This window comes from Echeneis naucrates, chromosome 6 (genome assembly GCF_900963305.1).
Source record: "Echeneis naucrates chromosome 6, fEcheNa1.1, whole genome shotgun sequence".
Classification (NCBI taxonomy): Eukaryota; Metazoa; Chordata; class Actinopteri; order Carangiformes; family Echeneidae; genus Echeneis; species Echeneis naucrates.
The window spans coordinates 16217735-16236364 of NC_042516.1; the positions used below are offsets into that span (position 1 = coordinate 16217735).

An 18630-nucleotide genomic window follows, 5' to 3' on the forward strand; every position below is an offset into this window, starting at 1 on the left:
AGTAAAAAAAACCAAAACCAAGAAATGAAGAAAGAGTAAATCTGACACAAACAGTAGCCTTCCATTTTTTAACAAGTGTTTTTCTAAATACTTGAAGATCCCATTTCAGCAAAATAAAAGTAGAAAAATAATTAAAGAAGACAGAAACACTCTACTATTGCCGTTACATTTAATGTATCATTTTGGCATCTATTTTTTTATGTTGAAATGTATTTCTTGAAAAAGCTTAATCCACCCAGCAAATCCTTATAACCACATCCCCTTTGGCATATCGCATTGGGAAAGAGGATGGTCACACCCAGGACAGATCATCAGTTTACCAAAAAGTTGGCACACATGCACAGGACACCACATACAAACAATGTTAACCTATTGACAGTTTAGCAGTCAACCTAACCTGCAGTTAGTCATTGGGTTTTCATTTATTTCAAATAACATTTTAAAGAGGTTGAAGTAAGTCTGACGTATTCAGTATGGTAAATAGCTTAATTTAAGATTATGACATAAGTGGTTTGCTGACTCGTGTACGCACTGTTGTTGTTTTGTTGCATTATTAAAAGAAACTACTATGAAAGTAAATATTTAAGAAGTTTGAAGGCTAAATAATCCGGCATTTTATCGTAAATAAGTAATGTTTCATCCTTTTTATTTGGTACATATATACAGTTGAATGGTATGTTAATTATCTACATTAGATATATAGAGAGAGAGAATCCTTTTGAATATTAGGGAAAATAAAAGAAATAATATAATTGAGGCACAAACTGAATAATCTTTGAACACATTTTTGAAGGCAGCGTTCATCTCACAGCTTGGCAGCTGATTTTTCAGGCTGAGGTCCAAGCCACTTTTCTCCTAAAATAAAGAAAAAGATCTGTTTAATCTTGACTTGCTAATGATATTCTGAATGATGTAAGAACCACCGAAATAAGGATGAACTGTGCCATCTGTCATGTTGTCAAACGTCTATCAGTTTCTAAATAAAAGTAAACATATATCTAAAGTAGCTTTGTTACATTTATGGCATTTATCTGACTCTGTATCAAGACTGACTTAGAGTGAGCGAAACAGTTTATTAACACTGTCAAATGTCACTTAATCTTTATTCTTTTTCGCCATGACATCGCACATGTCTGTGTTTGTAAATAATACACAGTGTATTTATATTGTTACCTATACAGTTGGCCATGAGCTCAAATCTGTCGGATCCAAAAAACATCTGTGGCCCTCCATCAACATGACACACACACAGGGGGAAACCAAACGCCTGGGAAGAGGAATAGACAGATTTTTTTTTTCCTATGTTGTAATATCTTTTCTGGCTTGCCTCACCTCTGCTGAAGACTGCTGAAGGACAACTCACCCCAAAATCAAGCGCATCCTGTGTTGTGCTCTTCAGTTTGTTTTTGATCTCCTTTGAGGACGACAGCTGCAGCAGTTCTTTGACGTCACTGTCAGACAGACCAGCTTTTTTCGCTGCCTGCATGAAGGAAATAAGGTAACACAGTGAAATGACAAAATAAATAGCACTTCATAATCTTTGTTTTTTTTTTCTTGTAAATGCAACCAGGCTGGTACCTCAGACAGTGATGAAGGTTCGGTAATGTCTTTGTCTTCACTCCAGATCCGCCTCCACAGCTCCCGGGACACCTGCTCCAACTGTTTGTCTCCACCCTTTTCCCTCTCTTGGACAGCTGTTAGAAAACGCATTGCCGACAACGAGCCTAGTAAAAGATACGGAGAAAGATGGGAAATGAGCATAACCTTCCTATTTGGCAACAAAAGACAAGATAATTTGGACTTTTATTTGAGAAAATACACCAGTACCAAAGTCAGGTACCATGTTAAAAGCCTTAAAGCTGCATAAATCAATATTTTTTTTTTCACAAATAGCACTGATGGCTATGAATAAGAACATTATCACCCAGCTTTGCCATTTCACAAACTTTTCTGGAGCATTTCCATGTGCCTATGATTTTGGCTTTTTAATACTTTATAGACAGCAGTTTTCACTTGTCCAGCAACAGACTGCAGAAACAGACTGTACGTCTCTGTATGTGGGCATTGTATGGGACTGGTTACCTGTCCAAGGTGTACCCCCGCCAATCACTCAATGTCAGCTCAGCCCAAAGATAACAAAAATATCCTCCTTAAAAATAATCCCCTAAATGCAGAACGAACAAATGCATTTTTCTTTTGGTTAAGTATGTAACATTTATATGTGGTCTAATTAATGAATATCACGGTGCATATCAATCAGTTCCTGCTTGTGTGTATGTACCTTTTTTGAAAATGGCTTCAAAGGGGTCAGACGGAAACTTCAAGGGGATTTCAAAGTACTGTGACAGGAGGGGGAGATCCTTGGTCATGTACTGGAACTTGTTAGGAACCAGACCCGGAGGTTTGTTTCCTGTCAGGACAGACGAGCAGGTCGTGAATAATGAGTCGGACAGTAAAGGTGGTGGGGGGGGAGTCTCCGTCTACCTGATCCCTGCATGACGCCTCCCAGAAACGCAGGGCGCAGTTTGAGCTCTATGTTCCACACGTTTCTGTACCGACACAGGACCTGCAAACACAAAATATCAAGTCATCAAATCACCAAATCCCAGTCTGCAGTTGCGTTATTGAAATTGACTTATATAATATATAAGGCGCAAAAACAAACCTCAAAGCCGAGCCAGGAGTACGGAGACACCACGTCGTAGAACAACTCCACCACTTTCTTGGAGCTCATCTTCTGCCCTGATTTTTCCTCGCAGTGTTTAAGCTTTAATTTTGTGTTAGAGGTGTTTTTGATCGTTGTGTAATGAGACCGAAATGGTGTCCTGTCTGTAGAGTCCTACCTTTGACCGCTCAGTGTGCCAAAGTTCACCTGACCTGTCGGAGGACCGAGTCAAAGTTAAACCCTTTCAGCGGGCTTCACCAAACTTCACCTCCAGCTGCAAATAAAACTGATAAAAACACTTAACTACTCACACTTTAATGGCCCCCTTTAACCCACCTGTCCCCACCTCCCTTTCTATTTTTTATCATTATTATTATTTTTTTTTCTTCTTCGTCTTCTTCTTCTTCTTCTTCTTCTTCTTCTTCTTCGGTGGTTAATGGCGGCTCTCAGACAACACCGCCACCGTCTGAAACTGAGCATGAATGGGTTTTATTGTGCATCATTTTCCGCAAAAGTCAATATCGGAAAGTGAAAATGTAATTGGCCTTTCTGCAATTTGTATTTCAGTATTTTTTTTAAGAATCTGTCAATTATTACATGTTCCATTGTCCTTTAAATTGTAGCAAGGGCATAAATATTTTCAAGCGATTTGTGTCCAAATGTCATCTTTGGTGTTATATCCTCTTAAGTTTTAGTTCTGTGGGTTTTTCTTATTACCCCAACTGTCTTTTGGACCATCCTTTTAATCCTTCTTGTCAAAACAAAGTGCTGATATGTTACCTCCATCGACATGTCTGATATTTTAATGATGGTTTTAATGATACAGTTTTGATTTCTTTTAAGGCTTGTATTATTTTTACTTTTAGCACTCCTTTGTACGACTTTGGTCAAGCCGGACGAGGACATTAATGGAGTTTGCTAAGCAGAAGAAGAACATCCATGTTAAAATAAAATAAAAAAGAACTGACTCAACCCATATTATCTACAGCTATGAATAATATTCACAGTAATACGTCCAATTAGCAAAGTGTGCAAAGTTTCAGAACTCATGCCCTCTAATGTCCAAAGGTTGTCAGCTAGCAACTACTGTCCCTGTAAGGTCCTAAAGTTAGCAGCTGAGGGTTGCTAAGATGCTACACTTGAAACTCCCAAACACTGGAATTTAAGGCTTTGGCCCAGCACAACCCATTTATTTACAGAAATAACTCAGCCCCTTTTTCAAGTATATTGTTAAACCCATTTTCTATCTGTACCCAAAATTTCTACTTGTCTGTATAAGTGCAACTGATTTCCAGAGGGAAAAAAACAACACGTTACATTTGTTATGTTTAATACCAGCGTTGAACTCATTGCTTTCTTTAAGCCTTTATCTGTGGTTGTACATGATGTACATTTCACTAAAATACAATTTAAAGATTCTTAATAATCTAAAATATCACTGCTATGACAGTAAAAGGTGTATTCACAGAAATACCATTGACTTTTCCAAACTATGTACATAGACGTTACCCAACTGGATATTAATGTAATAATCATATAAGCTAGGGATGTCTATGTGTATATTTGTATCTGAAAATTAATATTTATTTTTATGTCTCTTCCTGGGGGCTTGCTTGATCTTTGAGTTCAGTTGGTCCCAAACTCTCAGCAAGCGCAGGCAGAGATCCTGAAGATTTGTCACTGAAAACCAAAGAAAAAAGTATTACCTTGTCTCATTTATTCCATTAAACTATAAAAAATGATACACTCATCACCAGTTTTCATGAGTCATACCTCTCTCCATCCTTCTCTGTCTGCAAAGAAAGTTAAAAAAGATTATCAGCCCATGCTTATATTCAATCAAGCAACTTCCATCTCATTATAAGTTCTTACCTTTGGCTTCTGCGATGCACTGCTTCCAGTCTTCTTTGGTACCCCGAGAGTCTCAAACGAATGGCTCCTCACTCTGATGGCTCTCTGAGAAGAAAAGTTTGAAGAAACTAATTTACTATTTATGTAAAACTTTTGAAGTGAAGTAGAGTATTTAGATGAGCAAGGCTAATATTCACCTTAAAATTTTCAATGAATCCCCCACTCCCTTCAGATGTCCCCCGCACACTTTCAGAAATGGGGAAAGCAGATAGCGATGGATCCCCCATCATGCACTGGGAACGAGTGGAGAGTTCAGTCTGCAAGCTCTCTAGAAGTGATGAACGAGTCCGGAGCTTCGTAAAAGGGGATATAGAGGTTTAATACTTATGAGCAAAGATGAATAATGTTAAAACACAGGTATTAGGCTGCTTTTCCCTCTACCTCTAATTTGCTGAAGCGTTCAGCCTTATAGCAGGAAATCTCTGCATTGATGAGCTTTGTCAGAAGGAATTTTCTCAGGGCAGAGCGCTGAAAGGCATGACAAGGAGTTGAGACAAGACTTGAGAAGCATCTCAATAATGAATTAAAATGTAACATTCAAAGAAGCAAAGCATGCATTGAAATGCTAAAAGGCAGCACAGGAGGAGTCTGAAGAACATTTACAACACGTAAAAAGGACAAAAGCATTACTATTTTACTAACACCATTATGACTTTTCATTATAGAAATTTTACTTTACATTAGTCAGGGGTTTAGATATGTATTAGTAAATTCACAACGAAGTTAAACATAAAAAGTTTAATTTGGTTCTTTGAAATATCAAGAAAAATGAAAGCACTTTGGTATTATATCTTACGTCTGTGAAGATGGGAGGATCTGGGATGGCCGGACCAAAAGGAGGAACATCCTCTCTGGCTGTGACACACACCTGTGTAGAGGAGGAAAAATTGATTAATTGGCTGGCTGATATTAAAGGCTAATAATATCAGGTGAGCCTGAATTTGATGAATTCCTGTCTTGCTTATTTTGAATATTTTGTGCAAAGGGCAAACATTGAGCCGGTAGGCACATTTGGAGACTGTATTTATCATATTCAAATACTTTGGATTCAGAACAGGCCTGATGAGCCCTAAGGTTCGTCAATGTTTAACAAATACCACACAACATAAAGTGAGAAAGGATGGAACAACATAATCAGAAAGAGGAACAAGCAAACTGGCCGAACGGGTGGTATTTAAAAATGGGTTCCTCATTTAAGATTCACACCCCCAGCTGCTTCCTAGTCAGAGCAGCTACACAAACAAACACACAAACTGCTTAAATTGTTTGTCCTCCAGGGCGCAGTGAGTTTATTATTCTGCTGTATGAGGCAAATATTGCATATTCAAGTTTATCCCTATCAAAGTTTTTTCGTATAAATGGATGAATATCAGCTGGCTTATTGTTGGTTTAATGTAAGTCTCAAATAGCAACACTAGCATCATATTTTAAAAAAGCAGGCTTGGTTGATACAGAAGAAAATCAGTAAACTTTGAAAAACAAGAAAAACAAGATTTTTCCTTTACTACAAACCTGGTATGCAGCTTCACCTTTCTCCCCCCCACTCTGAATCCTCCGCACCACCACAAAACAGTGAAGGAAGTGAGACTTGATAACATCTGAGAGAAAACTGGTTTGGCCTTCCTGGTAGACCAAAACTACAATGTCATTACCAATGTGTCTTTTTCTTTGTAACTGTGTAGGAGAATGAGGAGAAGGAGAAAAAGTGAGTCAGTGTTGGTTCAAGTAACTTTTCTCAAAAATATCCCCAGAAGGAATGAGTAATTAAACACCAGCCCCACTGCCCCCCCCCCTCAAAAAAAAAAACAAAAAACCATACAATAAGATAACTGACCTGCTGGGGGTCCCCCTCTGTGAAAGGGAGTTTTGTTGCAACATGGAACATGATTTCTCTCCCATGAAAGGAAGTGCAGACTGCTTCACTTCCGGTTTGTCCATGACATACATCCAGTCCTCCTCTGAACCTGAGAAAAGAGAGTAGAGAAGAAACCATTTGATTCCACACTCCTCATTCAGTATTTCTGCAAATGCACAGTGACAGCATTGGTTACCCAGTAAAGCCTTGGAGCTGAATTGTTTCTCCCAAAATAGACAAGAACTCTTTAAACCCTTCGCTTTCACCATTGTTACTCAGTATGTCCTCCTCCGTAAACTAGAGAGAGACAGAAGGGTGTCTAAGAAGGAGTAAACATGATAAGGTGCCATATTTCAATCATGCAGGACATAGTGAAGAAAATGGACCAATTCTTACCTGCCCATCTTTTTGGTACAAAACGCCAAACTTAAAATTAGGACACACTCTGTGTTCATCGAATGCTGCTATTAGCTCTGGAGCCTGACCGATGAGAAAAGGAGACAGGCTTTAAGAACATTTATCTAAAAAAGTAGTATTTTTTGAAAAGTTAAATCCAGTTTTATTTGTAATCTGTTTTGGAACATTGCCTTGAGGTAGCTGACCACTTCAAACTTGGAGACAGTCACTCTGTCACAGAGCGTCTAGAAAGAACATAATTTGGACTTTATTGACACGCATTCAACATGGTACCTTATTATTCTTCTTTATTGTGCATCTAACTACATGTGAAATGTATGATTTGTTATTATTCATTTCAACAGAAACAAATCTAATTATGTATATGCCTTAGTGCATTGATATAATAAATGAATAAATGAATGAATGAACATGTGACGTGTGATAAGTGGTTTAAGATGAATTAATGAATGAATTAAAAATAATAATGTAATAATGTTGCTGTAATCAGTTCCTGTGTTATTTCCCTTGTGTCATATTGTTGTACTATTATATTCTAGTGTAATTAGTTCTAAATACTTTTCTGGCCAGAGTAAGTAGTTTGATACCTTGGCTAATTCAACAGCAGATGGGATGTTCGTGAAGAGAGAAAGAGAAAAAACTCCATGCAAAGAGCACTCCTTCATTCTGTGAGACAAAATAATAATATTCCAAAATGGAGTTTCTCTGATTTTAGACATGTTTTTAGAAATATAGTCTACAATGAAAAAAAGTTAAACCATAAAAATTAAAATCACTTCTTTCCCATCCTTTAATAAAAAAATTGAAGCATATCATTCTGCACAGTGATGCGTTCAGTTGCATTGCAGCTTAAAACACACCCAGTGTTGCAATATGAGATAGCATTGACCTTAGTATAGCCCGTATCTTATTCTCCTCGTCCTCCAAACACACAGAGAGAACCAACGGCCCCAACAGTGGATCCACAGCAGTGAATGAATGATGGTACTACAAGTATAAAGTGAGATATTTGTTGAGATGATGGAAAGGCTGCTTGAACATTTAGTAAAGATGTGACAACATTTATTCAGCTTGATTTACCCTTGAGCGAAAGAACTCCTGGTAGATTTTTGCATCTTCGTCTCTTTCCATGATGTCATAGCTCTCTGGATCGTGGCCATAGTGGGGATACGTGGGACTCACATTTACAAGCCTGTCCAATGAGGGGTCTATCCAGTAGCCCCCCAACTTTGAAGGTAGAATGAGGGGCAGTTCTCCATCTATTGCTAAAAGCTGAGACTAAAAGAAACACAAAGAAGAACTTGGTAATATTGATGAGGACCCGTCTTGATTGTTGTTTTGGGAAACAGTTGTTAAGGTGATAATGAAAAGGTCAGTGTCAACACACACAGTATGTAGAGTCAGCTCTCTTCTTTTTACTGTCAGATTAGAGACTAACCTTGAGAGGCAGAGGAAATTCACACCGCTGCTCATTGATCCTGCTGCCCTGATGGACAAAAGGAGCATCGATGATAAGAAACTTCTGCTGCTCAGGCATCACTGGAATTACAAACACAAGATCAATGATGTTGGAACTCACCTGCAGCTTTTCGATGATTTCAAACAGGTCCGTATCCTGATAAGAACAACAGGCAGCAGACATCAGACAGAAATGTAAACGGAGAGAAAGGGAAGAAGAAGCAGGGGGAGAAAGAGGAACATGAGAATGATTCATCCACGAGTGAAAAGCAACTTCTGTACAAGTGCAATAAATGAAGATGCATGAAGGATTTTGACGCATGTTATTAGAATCAGAGGGTAAATGGAATGCTAAACGTAGTTATGATCACCCTTTGGTTGCTGCTGGCAGAGAGGAAAGGTTTGCTGTCTGAATCCAGGATGTCCAGTATGTTGTCTTCTGCAGATTCAGGTCTGCAGCAACAGGTTGATTTACATAAGAAGACAACACAGTTCATTTTTTCACATTCAGTGTCCACAGTTAAACGGATAAAACTGGATTGTTAATGCAAAATGAAACCTCACCTTGTCTCATCCCCACATGAGAATCTGTCCATACTGTAAATAAGGAAGTAAGAACTATTCAGAGAGAAAAAAAGAGTAATCTTAAACCGACAAGATTATATATATGGATTATATATAGTAGTCATGTTGGGTTGTAGCTCAATTGACTTTTTGCAGGCATTGTCAGTTCCATGAGATAAATGGTATTTTTACTCACCCTCCATATGCACCAAAAGTGAAACTTCTCTTCCTGGAGAAAGATATGTCATTCTTCTTTTCTCTCTCCATGTCTTTGGCGTCACTGTGAGTGTGTTGTACATGCCATTTTGTTTCCAAGTCAATCAGGACTGGCTATGGTTGAATTAATTCACTCGATCATTCTGTCACTCCCTCTCCTCTCTGCCCCCTGCCTCTCACTCATTTAACTTTTCCTTTCCCTCCCTTCCAGGTCCTGCTGTCAAACAGACAGACAGGCAGGCAGCATTAACCCCCTCCCGGCTGCAGGTAGAGGAGCTATCACATAACTATAAAGCAGACATGGCCAGGCTGGTCCATGCCATCAACATTTGCGCTTGAATAAACATTTGTGGTTTCTTGGACTAACTGGGCTTAAAGATACACTTAAAAATAATTGAAGAAATGGGTGAGACATTTTCTCCCGCACCAGTTACCCTTTGTGTCAGTGAGGATCATCAATTATTGACAGCACACACAGTCAGAGTGAGGAGATAGACAGCAGGGGATGGTGAAGTAGGCCTCAGGAGAGAGAGGAAGACAAAAAGAAAGAAACATAGGAGGTATGCACACTTTTAGTTGTGTCTCACATGGTGCAAAGTACATAGTTTATATTAATTGCAAATTGTAACTATGATTGATAAAAGAGATATAAATGGGCTTTTTAAAAACTGTCTGATTATCATAATTATGAACACACACATCACCCTCAAATTTGACTTGAGAAAATATCTTAAATTCATCAACATGGCTGTGTGTTTTTATGTGTTGTCGGCCCTTTTATCATTAAAGAGATATTATTTAACTCTGATTGCTCTTCTATTTCAGTCCTCCCACCCTCTTGTTGTCAGATGCCACCCGGTTAAAGGTTGTTTGTGTCTGTCTTCAAAGGCCTCCTCATCAATTGGACAAATATTTACAGAAAACAGATTCAAATTCAAAATGCCCTGGAATCCACGAATTTCCAGGCTGCTTACAGTGGGTGGCGTCCGCCTGTGAGAAGCCAGGCGATTGGTCACTTTAGGTGCCAGTCATGCATCCTTTTGCTATCATTGGCTCCGAACAAAACTGACGACATTCTAGCCCCGCCCCCTCGCAGCAGCAGTGGTTACCCGCGGAAGTTGGTTTGTGGAGCGGGGACGGGATGTTGTTAATTTGCGTGAAATAGTGTGTAACCCGTCGTTTTTCCGGTCGCTTCCACACCTCGTTGCAGGGACCGAAGAACGATAAGAGGGAGGAGGTGAGGAAGGAATAGCACTTTGTTCACTTCAGTACAGCAACAAAAAGAGACAATAGAAGTTAGCAAGTTAGCATTGGTCATTAGCCACCAGGAGACAGGTTACCTGTCAACCTAACTTCAACCTAACTACAGTTTGAAACCGATTAGTTAGACACAGCACAGCTGCACAGAAGCAGGAAGAGGAGGAGAAAAACACACCGTAGCAGAGCTGGGATAGTTGACATTGGCTGGAGTCACCTCGTCCCATTGTGGTTTAATCTCCGTCCTGTTGTTGTCCTGTGATCAGCCTGCTGGGACAAAATGTTGGAGTGTGGCATGCTGGATCGGGACAGGCAGACTCTGAGAAGATGCTCTGCTGTTCTCTGCAAACAGCTGGTGGTGGACGAGGTGCTCATTCAGTCACTGCAGGCAGACGACATCTTAACCGAGAGCATGGCAGAGATTGTCATGGTATGTAATCCAGATACACCGTTACCCTGTGCTAGGAAATACCACACAACTACCTGTCAAAATGTTCAGGTGTATTTCTTCAACCTACATCTTATTGGCTGGTGTCAGTGTATCCCATGATGGTAGTCAGATATTCTGTGAGATCACATGATATATCTAAAATCAAACAATAATAATAAAAAAATAGAAAAGTTAAATAAGTAATATCAATAATCTTCTTTAACTAAAAAAAAACAACAAACAAACAAAACACACCCAGTGTCTTATAGTTTTTGTCATTACTGTTATTGTAACTTTGAGGAGCTCATCTTTTATTCCAAAGTCCTGAGCTGTAATGTTGATGTTAAAATCACACCAGATCATTTATCCATGACGTATACATTATTATAGCAGTTTCTTAACCTATTTAATCCCACCAGTCACAATAGTGACCGTAAAAAAAGTTCAATTTCTAAGGCTATAAAAATTTTACTGAATGATCTATTAATGCATTTCCAGCAGATATTGAAATAATAAAGGGTCTCAATGAAATATGTGCAGTGGCGCATGTTTACTGTAAATTGTCACATGACCAGAGCTGTTTACTTCCTTTTTGTGCCAAGAGAAGAGGATGGCAGCAAGAAAGCGCCCACAGAAAAGCTTAATAAAGTGTGTTTACATAAAGGTAGGACATAGATTTTTGGTACACATCATGTTTAAGGTGTCTAGTATCCTGGGAAAAATTTGGGATTAAATGGGTTAAATGAAACCACACTTTCTTGAGACAAACCCTTTCCTACATTGTTGCTCTTAATTACAGTTCAAATAAGATCCCATTAAGGAATAGTTTAATTTGAAAGGGTCACGAGTAAAATCGTTTAGTTACTCTCCTAGGTTAGCTGATTTGAGATGAGTTTAGAGTTTAGTGTCAAGTGTGAAATGACGAAGTTGTTGTTTTTTTTTTTTTTTACAATCCTTTGTAACGGCATAGACTTCTTTCTGGTTAACACTACTGACCACAACCTCAGATGCTATTCTCAAACAGCCAATGTCTGAATAAAAGTCAAAGGTTGAAAGTTATTATGTAGACAGACCTTAGTGACATGGATATTCATTTATGAGTGGTTGAAGCACAAATTATTAGGGATGGAAAAGTAGCAATTCCAATGTACTATTATACTTGATCCTTATCATTGTTCTTAAATTTTCCAATCTGATCACCTTTATTCTAGGCTGAACAAACATCTCAGAAACGAAGCTGGCGTTTGCTGCTCCTCCTACCAAAACGAGGCCCCAGAGCCTTCAGCAGTTTTTGCACAGCTCTGCAAGAAACTGAGCAGCAGCATCTGTGTGACCTGCTGAAACAGTCACCGGAAAAAAATGACAAAGTGTCACATGTAGAGGTAAGTATATATGTATTTAACAGCATTGCTCATCACCTCACACACAGCATAAAGCTATACGCTACAGTTTCTTACCAGACTTAGTGCAGTCAGATTATATTCTTCTCACAGATTATTCAGTCTGAGGAAGAGCCAGAAGGAAAATCCAAGCAGACAACAGAAAAAAGAGAGGCGAGCAGTGTGCATACAGTACTCAACCAGGATTACTGCAGGCATTGTCACTGTAGACAATTTTTCACAAAGCAAAGAAAATGCTGTTTATATCATTTTAACATATTTTGTTAATGGCTATTACGTTTTTAGCCAGCTCATTAACAAATTATCACAGTTTAATTAAGTTCCAACAATTTAATGCTCCAGTGAAATGGTTTTCTGAAGATTTCCTTGCTAGGCAGAGAGGAAATGAGTGAAGTGAGCAGCACAGCACCTTCGTATGTTCAAGACTCAGATAGCTACCAGTGTTGGGAGTCATCATTCACAGGGGCCGTCTCAGCCGGGGAAGAGGACAGGAACAAAGAGAGAAAGAGGAGGAAGAGAAGAGGAAGTGATAAGCAAACAAACGTGAGAGTTATAAGCCACTTTTGTTTTATTTTGAAAACCGTATGACCTACTGGCTTATTCAGGAAGCAGGCAAGAGATTCCCTTATGGTGAAAAAACTAAATCTTTAATTGTCTGACTAATAGAACTTGTGTTTTTGCAGTTAAGGATTTGATTTAAATAATTTGTGCATGTTTTTAAATTTCAGAGGCCCCCTCTCCCGCTTCCCACCCAGGAGGGTACAACAGCCAAGAGAGCAAGGACACATGGTGAGTGATAATAGGCCATAATAGGTTCCTTTTTATTGTTGTCAACATATTTCTGTTTCCTTGGAAACATTGTTTGGTGTCAGGCCAAAAGAGTTTATCTGTTCAATTCTAAAGCGCAGGTAAATGAATACACTTTAGCCTGAAAACATTTGGTGGCCAACAGCTGCTGAAGTGAGTTTCTGAGAGCTACCTATTATGTAATCTTATCACTTAGACAAGCGTAGGAGTGTTGCTGCTTTAGCATTTACCTTCTGTCTGTATCTGCTGGCGCCACAGACGAAGAGTGACTCATTCACAGCAGTGTAGTACAGTTTGTTATTCCACCACTGCTGTTGGCCATTTTAAAAATGTGCATCAACCTTTTTATATGCAACAAGAAGAGGTTTTAATTCTGCGTGTTTGTTTGTTCTGTAGAGTCCATGGAGTTTAGTCTGGATGCAGATAGTCCCATCAACACTCCTGTGCTCGCATGCACTCCAGACTTTTACCTTTCTCACTGTGAGCAGGTAAAATACTTCTTTGTTAGAAAGTTTGCAACAGCTTCACTCTGTCATATTTGGCCTTCTAAGAAACATATTATTCTACATAAACAGTTCATAAATCATTCAGTGTCACTTACCTCTCCACATTGTCATGATGTTATTTTGGACGCAACGACTCCATAACAGTCTTACAGAATGGATTCATCCCCCCGTGGCTTTGCCTTGGTGCTCAGTAATGTGACCTTTGACACTTGTACTGCTCCTGAACTTGACCCACGGAAGGGAGGTGAAGTGGATGACGAAGTTCTCAGGAAGGTCTTTACAGAGCTGGACTACATGGTTACTGTCCACAGAGACCTCACTGCTGAGGTACCACTCACACAGACATAATCACATTGTGAGTTTATAGGATGTTATTTGAAACATGAACCATCACATGTAGTTGAAAAACATAGACAAAGGGCTCTGTAGAAGGGGGAGTAAGGAAAGAAAGAAAGATAAAACATGTTGACCTCAATATTCTTTCTCAAAGACACACAGAGTCTAGAGAAACCTTGACTTTAAATATAAATGACACTGAAATTTAGAATGAGCTATACAACTAGATCATTACCATAACAAACACTGAAGTATTAAAAACAATGTGGACAGATCTAGATTCTGGTTTATCCATCCATATTTTTCGTGATTCTTTGTTCTTCATTTAGGGTATGAGAACATGCATTGAGAATTTTTGCAGACAACCAGACCACCGGACAGTGGACAGCTGTGTGGTGTGTCTGCTATCTCATGGGGTCGAAGGAGCAATATATGGCACAGACGGACAGCTACTGCAGGTGCGTTCTTTATTTCCTGTGAACGTGCAAGCTCTGTTTTGTGTATGTATTTGTTTTTATGTCTATTTATTATTCATTTGCGGTACTCTTCAGAGCTACTGAAAAGAAATGTCATTATGATGTGCACTGCAAGGTGGATATTATGAATAACAATAAAGTTTTTTTTATCTACATATTTTAAATATTTTTTGTTTATGTATATAAAATCATACAAGGCTAAAGATACAATTCCCTTTCAGATATTTAACTTGTGCTACGTGTGTCCCTTGATCATTTTCAGCTTGACTGGGTGTTTGAGGCCTTTGACAATGCACATTGTCCGCTACTTCAAAATAAACCAAAGATGTTTTTCATCCAGGCCTGCAGAGGGGGTAAGATTGTGCAATTGTGCCGTCATCATGGGGGAAAGTCAGAAGCAATCGTAACACACAAAGTGTTTTTTAAGAAACTACACAAATATCTTAGCAAGTTTTAGAATCTTGGCTACATCTTGAGACCACCGAATAGAGAGAGAAGAGAAAAGATGGCAGCCTGTCCCTCCACATGTCCAGATGCTGTATGCTCCCAGTTAATTAGTCAGTGTCTACGATGAAGGTTATAGCCTGATCACACTGCTGATGAGACCCCTGACAAATCCTCAGATCCCACAGGACAAATTTTAATTAATGTCATAATTTTCCTGGCTCCACCACTGAACTTACTACAGGTATTATATTAAAAGGCCAGTGCCTCTCCAAAAAGCTTCAGTGAAAACACATTATTGTACTATTTCAATGTTCAGGGTTTGATAGCCTTGTAAAAATTACCTTCAGTAGTTGTAAATCTATTTGTCTGAATTGAATTATTTACATAGATTGAGCAGGCTGGACTGTGCAGGCTTTTCTGTTGACAGTTTTTTTTTTTTTTTTTTTTTTTTTTTACCAAGGCTGCTGCTATCCCACAACTAAATTAACACTGTGGTTAGATAATTTGGCTTTCAGATTTTGGTTTATCACAGAAAGTTGACGTGCAGTGTGTGTTAATGGGCATGACACAAACTGTTATGCTGCTTTCTCTTGGATTTACTCAGAGGTCACACTGTGTTTTTTCCAGGGCTGCAGACAAGCCCACTTAAGTCGGAACAAAGACTTTAATAGCCAAGACAATTGCAAAAACAACTATGCCTCAAGACCCAAGAGTGACTTCATTCTTGTTTTTTGCACCACATATTTAAGAGAAAAGTTATCATATATTAGAGCGTAAATTCAAATCTTCTTGTCTTTCAGACGAGATGGACTGTGGAGTGGAGCAGATAGACGGACCTGCCAGGACCTGCTCCCCAAGTTGTGAGCAGGGAGACTCTGGCAGGGAAGGACAGGGGAATGAAGACTCCAGACAGAGAGAGGTCATGGGGAGGCCCAGAATTAAACTGCCCCAGCGCTCTGACATGATCTGTGGCTTTGCATCTCTCAAAGGTCAGAAAATTTGTAAGTTTATCCCTTTTTACTATTCTGGGATGGAGTTATCTGTGAAGTTCAAAAATATTATTTTGTTGTATCTTATGTAATGTGTGGACAATTTAATTTAGTCAATGAAGCAACATTTCAACCATGAAAAACAAACCAGTTCTACCAGTTCTGGAAAAAAGCTGAACATTGTTTCTGTTGAATTTGATTTTTCTTCTCATCTGTATTAAGCCCTGATTGTGTGATCTCCTCCTTCCTTAAGGCACAGCAGCCATGCGAAACACCAAGAGAGGATCCTGGTTTATCCAGGAACTTAACACAGCACTTCGCCTTCACGCCAAAGACACACATCTTGCAGACATCCTGGTGCAGGTGAACATAAGTGTCCTTTCCTTCTACATACTGAATGCACAATGCAGAATTATGTTCTCATGGCTGTAATTTTGTCCTCATCCGTTTTTCCTGCCCATCTCTAGATTAATGGGCGTATCAAGGAGAGAGAGGGTTATGCCCCGGGCACTGCCCACCATCGCTGCAAAGAGATGTCAGAGTTCACCAGCTCATTGTGCAAAGACCTCTACCTGTTCCCCAAGTACCAGCCACAATATTGATATATACAAAAATAAGCACGCGCTTATTAACACACACAAACCACCTTTCCTTGTATCAGCCTCTCAACAAGGCCAGATAGCTGCTCATACCACACCAGTTAATTCCAAACACTGAGACATTCCTCTTTTTCATGACTTCACATCCAAACAGAGGATTTATTCATTCATATTTCCTGTGTAAATACTGCCACAAATGTGTGCACTCACACAGACCTTGCCACATACAAATTAGTATACAGTTTATGCATTTATCAGTGCGCCTGTGTCTATGCCAGTTAAGTTTTAATCCTTTTTATTACAGACAAATTTATTTTTTTGTTTTCCTAAAGCACAGATAAAAACTTCTCTTTTAAAACTGTATTTTGTACACAAATCTATTTTTGTGGCTTTATTTTGTATGAAAATGTTTTTATAAGGATTTTTAATCCCATTATTCGTTCTCTGTACATAACAGTTTTTACCATTTGTTGTTTAAAGTGAAATGGCAGGCAGGGGGCAGCACAGCAGAGAAAAATTCATATCATTACTCCGCCCCTGCAGTTCCAAATTATCTTTACGGCCATGATAATTGAAGATAACCTTTATTTAAGTTACAGCTGCATTGACATTGTTGCTTTAATTTAAATGCTCTTATCTAAGTTGTTCACATTTTTTTTCTTCCGCACCTAGTCGGCGTATGAAGCCGAAAACACCTACAAAGCAGCTTTAAAAAGAGATGTAACTTTTTGCTGTTTCTTTCTTTGGTCAAGTTTATGGAACCCGCAAAAGAAATTTTAGCCTCAAAGTTCAAGCCACCTACTGATACTTTGTTACTGTAAATCTGTCAGGGTGGTGGGCTAATGTGGTGCTTCTTTTGCATTATACACCTACTGTATGAACTTTGACTCCTAATGGTGTTTCTCCAAATGCAAGTGGAGCACACTTGGTGCCCTTTACTGTATTTTGTAGGTTTTTTTTACTTTATCTGATGCAGTACGGACAAAATATGTATTTTCATGTCTTCCACAATTAGCAGTTTCCCAATGCTGTCTCTGCCATGTGAGAATAACCTATTACAAAACTTTAAGCCTATCATGGTGCATTCATAGTATATTGTATAATTTTGACACCTCCACACTCTGAGAAAAAAATCTATTTTTTTAAGGCGGTGTGAGCACTGTGTTAATTTCCAACAGTGTTCTAAAGAAAAGAATATATGGTTGAAACAGTATTGATTATTAACTATCTATAAACACAAAAGACATGTTTAAGCTCACTGTGAGGTGCTCGTGATAGAGTTTACTGGTTTATCAGTAAGGAATCTACTCACTCTTCCCCTGGTTATTGTGATGAGGCAATATCATCAGTGGAGCCACGTAAAAGAGTAACTTTCCTGCAGGCTGAGTTCTGGAAGTTAACATCTGCTCCAGGTTTTGCTGAAGTGCAGTGAGTGTTTGGGCGTGTGGTTGTGGAGAAATTTTCATTTCTGTCAACGCAAATGAATGCAAATATACTGTACAATAAACAGGCCATGTTTTTGTAAGCAAGATATATTCATGTATTTTTATTTCCTTAAAGCTCCATGTGCACACATGGATTTCAGGATGCATACATCTGGTTTAAGCTGAGGCTTGCAGAGTGAATGTGTGGGGCCTCTGCACAATGTGGACAGCGGCTGCTCCTGTGCATACTACGCTTTATTTGATCCTTCTTGTTGCTGTGTTTGTGTGTGTTGTTCCCGGCGTACAGCCTGTCCTCTCCATTCTCAGGTATAGTATAACTATCTCCCCACTATTCCGCTGTGCTCAGGTCCCTCCATGCTGTGACTGGGCCGTATGTATCTCCCTTGTGCTGCCTGCTGCCCAGTGATAATGTTCTTAGTGTATCAGATAGAGGCCCAGCCAGCTGTCCACAGTCATTCTCCCATGACACACACACTTGCGAGCGCACGGCGGCGGTCAGAGTAACACATTTCTCTCTGGCCTCCGGTGTAGCTGTGAGATTAGTCTGTTATGTGTTGGCGTGTGGTGCACAAAGCAGGGTGGGGTTAAGGGAGCTATGTGTGTCTGTGTGTCTTTGTGGTTTCCATAATGGCTGCCTGTCTCATCAGCATGAGAAGAAAACCGAGAACTTGAGTGCTCTATAAGGATTTAAATGAACTTGTCAAAGTGAGATATGCTTTTCCTGGGGGCCCCGGAGCTGTGTTGGTTTACCCCCAAGGCCTGTGAGCGCTTCAGCTCTGAGTGAATGATGTGCAGCACACCCTCACTCTGCCCACCTTTTGTGTTGGCTCCAGATCATATCTGAGGTTAAGC

At 39.3% G+C, this 18630-nt stretch overlaps 3 protein-coding genes across 11 annotated transcripts; 1 reads left to right on the plus strand and 2 right to left on the minus strand.

Moving 5' to 3' along the window:
• Positions 1-100: 100 nt before the first annotated feature.
• On the minus strand, positions 101-2801 carry LOC115044837 (glutathione S-transferase kappa 1). The gene is made up of 7 exons (XM_029504123.1): positions 2666-2801; positions 2485-2566; positions 2282-2410; positions 1579-1724; positions 1364-1480; positions 1174-1267; positions 101-855 (listed from the first exon to the last, which is right to left on the minus strand). The coding sequence occupies exons 1-7, from the start codon at positions 2732-2734 to the stop codon at positions 806-808; spliced, it is 687 nt and encodes a 228-aa protein (XP_029359983.1). The 5' UTR covers positions 2735-2801; the 3' UTR covers positions 101-805.
• rap1gapl (RAP1 GTPase activating protein-like) lies at positions 2740-17769 on the minus strand. 7 transcript variants are annotated; one of them, XM_029504009.1, is made up of 23 exons: positions 12231-17769; positions 11974-12110; positions 10827-10908; positions 9067-10725; positions 8871-8924; positions 8678-8759; positions 8428-8463; positions 8287-8334; positions 7929-8126; positions 7738-7835; positions 7436-7514; positions 7019-7072; positions 6828-6911; positions 6628-6728; positions 6411-6540; positions 6089-6250; positions 5373-5444; positions 4958-5044; positions 4714-4869; positions 4538-4621; positions 4439-4458; positions 2977-4345; positions 2740-2877 (listed from the first exon to the last, which is right to left on the minus strand). In XM_029504009.1, exons 4-22 carry the CDS (start codon positions 9135-9137, stop codon positions 4255-4257), a joined length of 1707 nt encoding a protein of 568 aa, XP_029359869.1. In that variant the 5' UTR covers positions 9138-10725; positions 10827-10908; positions 11974-12110; positions 12231-17769; the 3' UTR covers positions 2740-2877; positions 2977-4254. The 7 variants fall into 7 exon arrangements, with proteins under 7 accessions (XP_029359869.1, XP_029359866.1, XP_029359871.1 ...); XM_029504006.1 differs by having other exon boundaries at positions 10862-10929; XM_029504011.1 differs by having other exon boundaries at positions 8871-8903; positions 9067-10742; positions 10862-10929.
• Positions 10169-17862, plus strand: casp2 (caspase 2, apoptosis-related cysteine peptidase). Of its 3 annotated transcripts, none has more exons than XM_029504029.1 (12): positions 10169-10323; positions 10610-10773; positions 11985-12155; positions 12534-12716; positions 12902-12962; positions 13377-13468; positions 13631-13813; positions 14152-14280; positions 14561-14651; positions 15546-15746; positions 15988-16097; positions 16202-17862. In XM_029504029.1, exons 2-12 carry the CDS (start codon positions 10624-10626, stop codon positions 16334-16336), a joined length of 1506 nt encoding a protein of 501 aa, XP_029359889.1. In that variant the 5' UTR covers positions 10169-10323; positions 10610-10623; the 3' UTR covers positions 16337-17862. The 3 variants fall into 3 exon arrangements, with proteins under 3 accessions (XP_029359889.1, XP_029359890.1, XP_029359891.1); XM_029504030.1 differs by having other exon boundaries at positions 15546-15734; XM_029504031.1 differs by lacking the exon at positions 12534-12716.
• Positions 17863-18630: the final 768 nt, after the last annotated feature.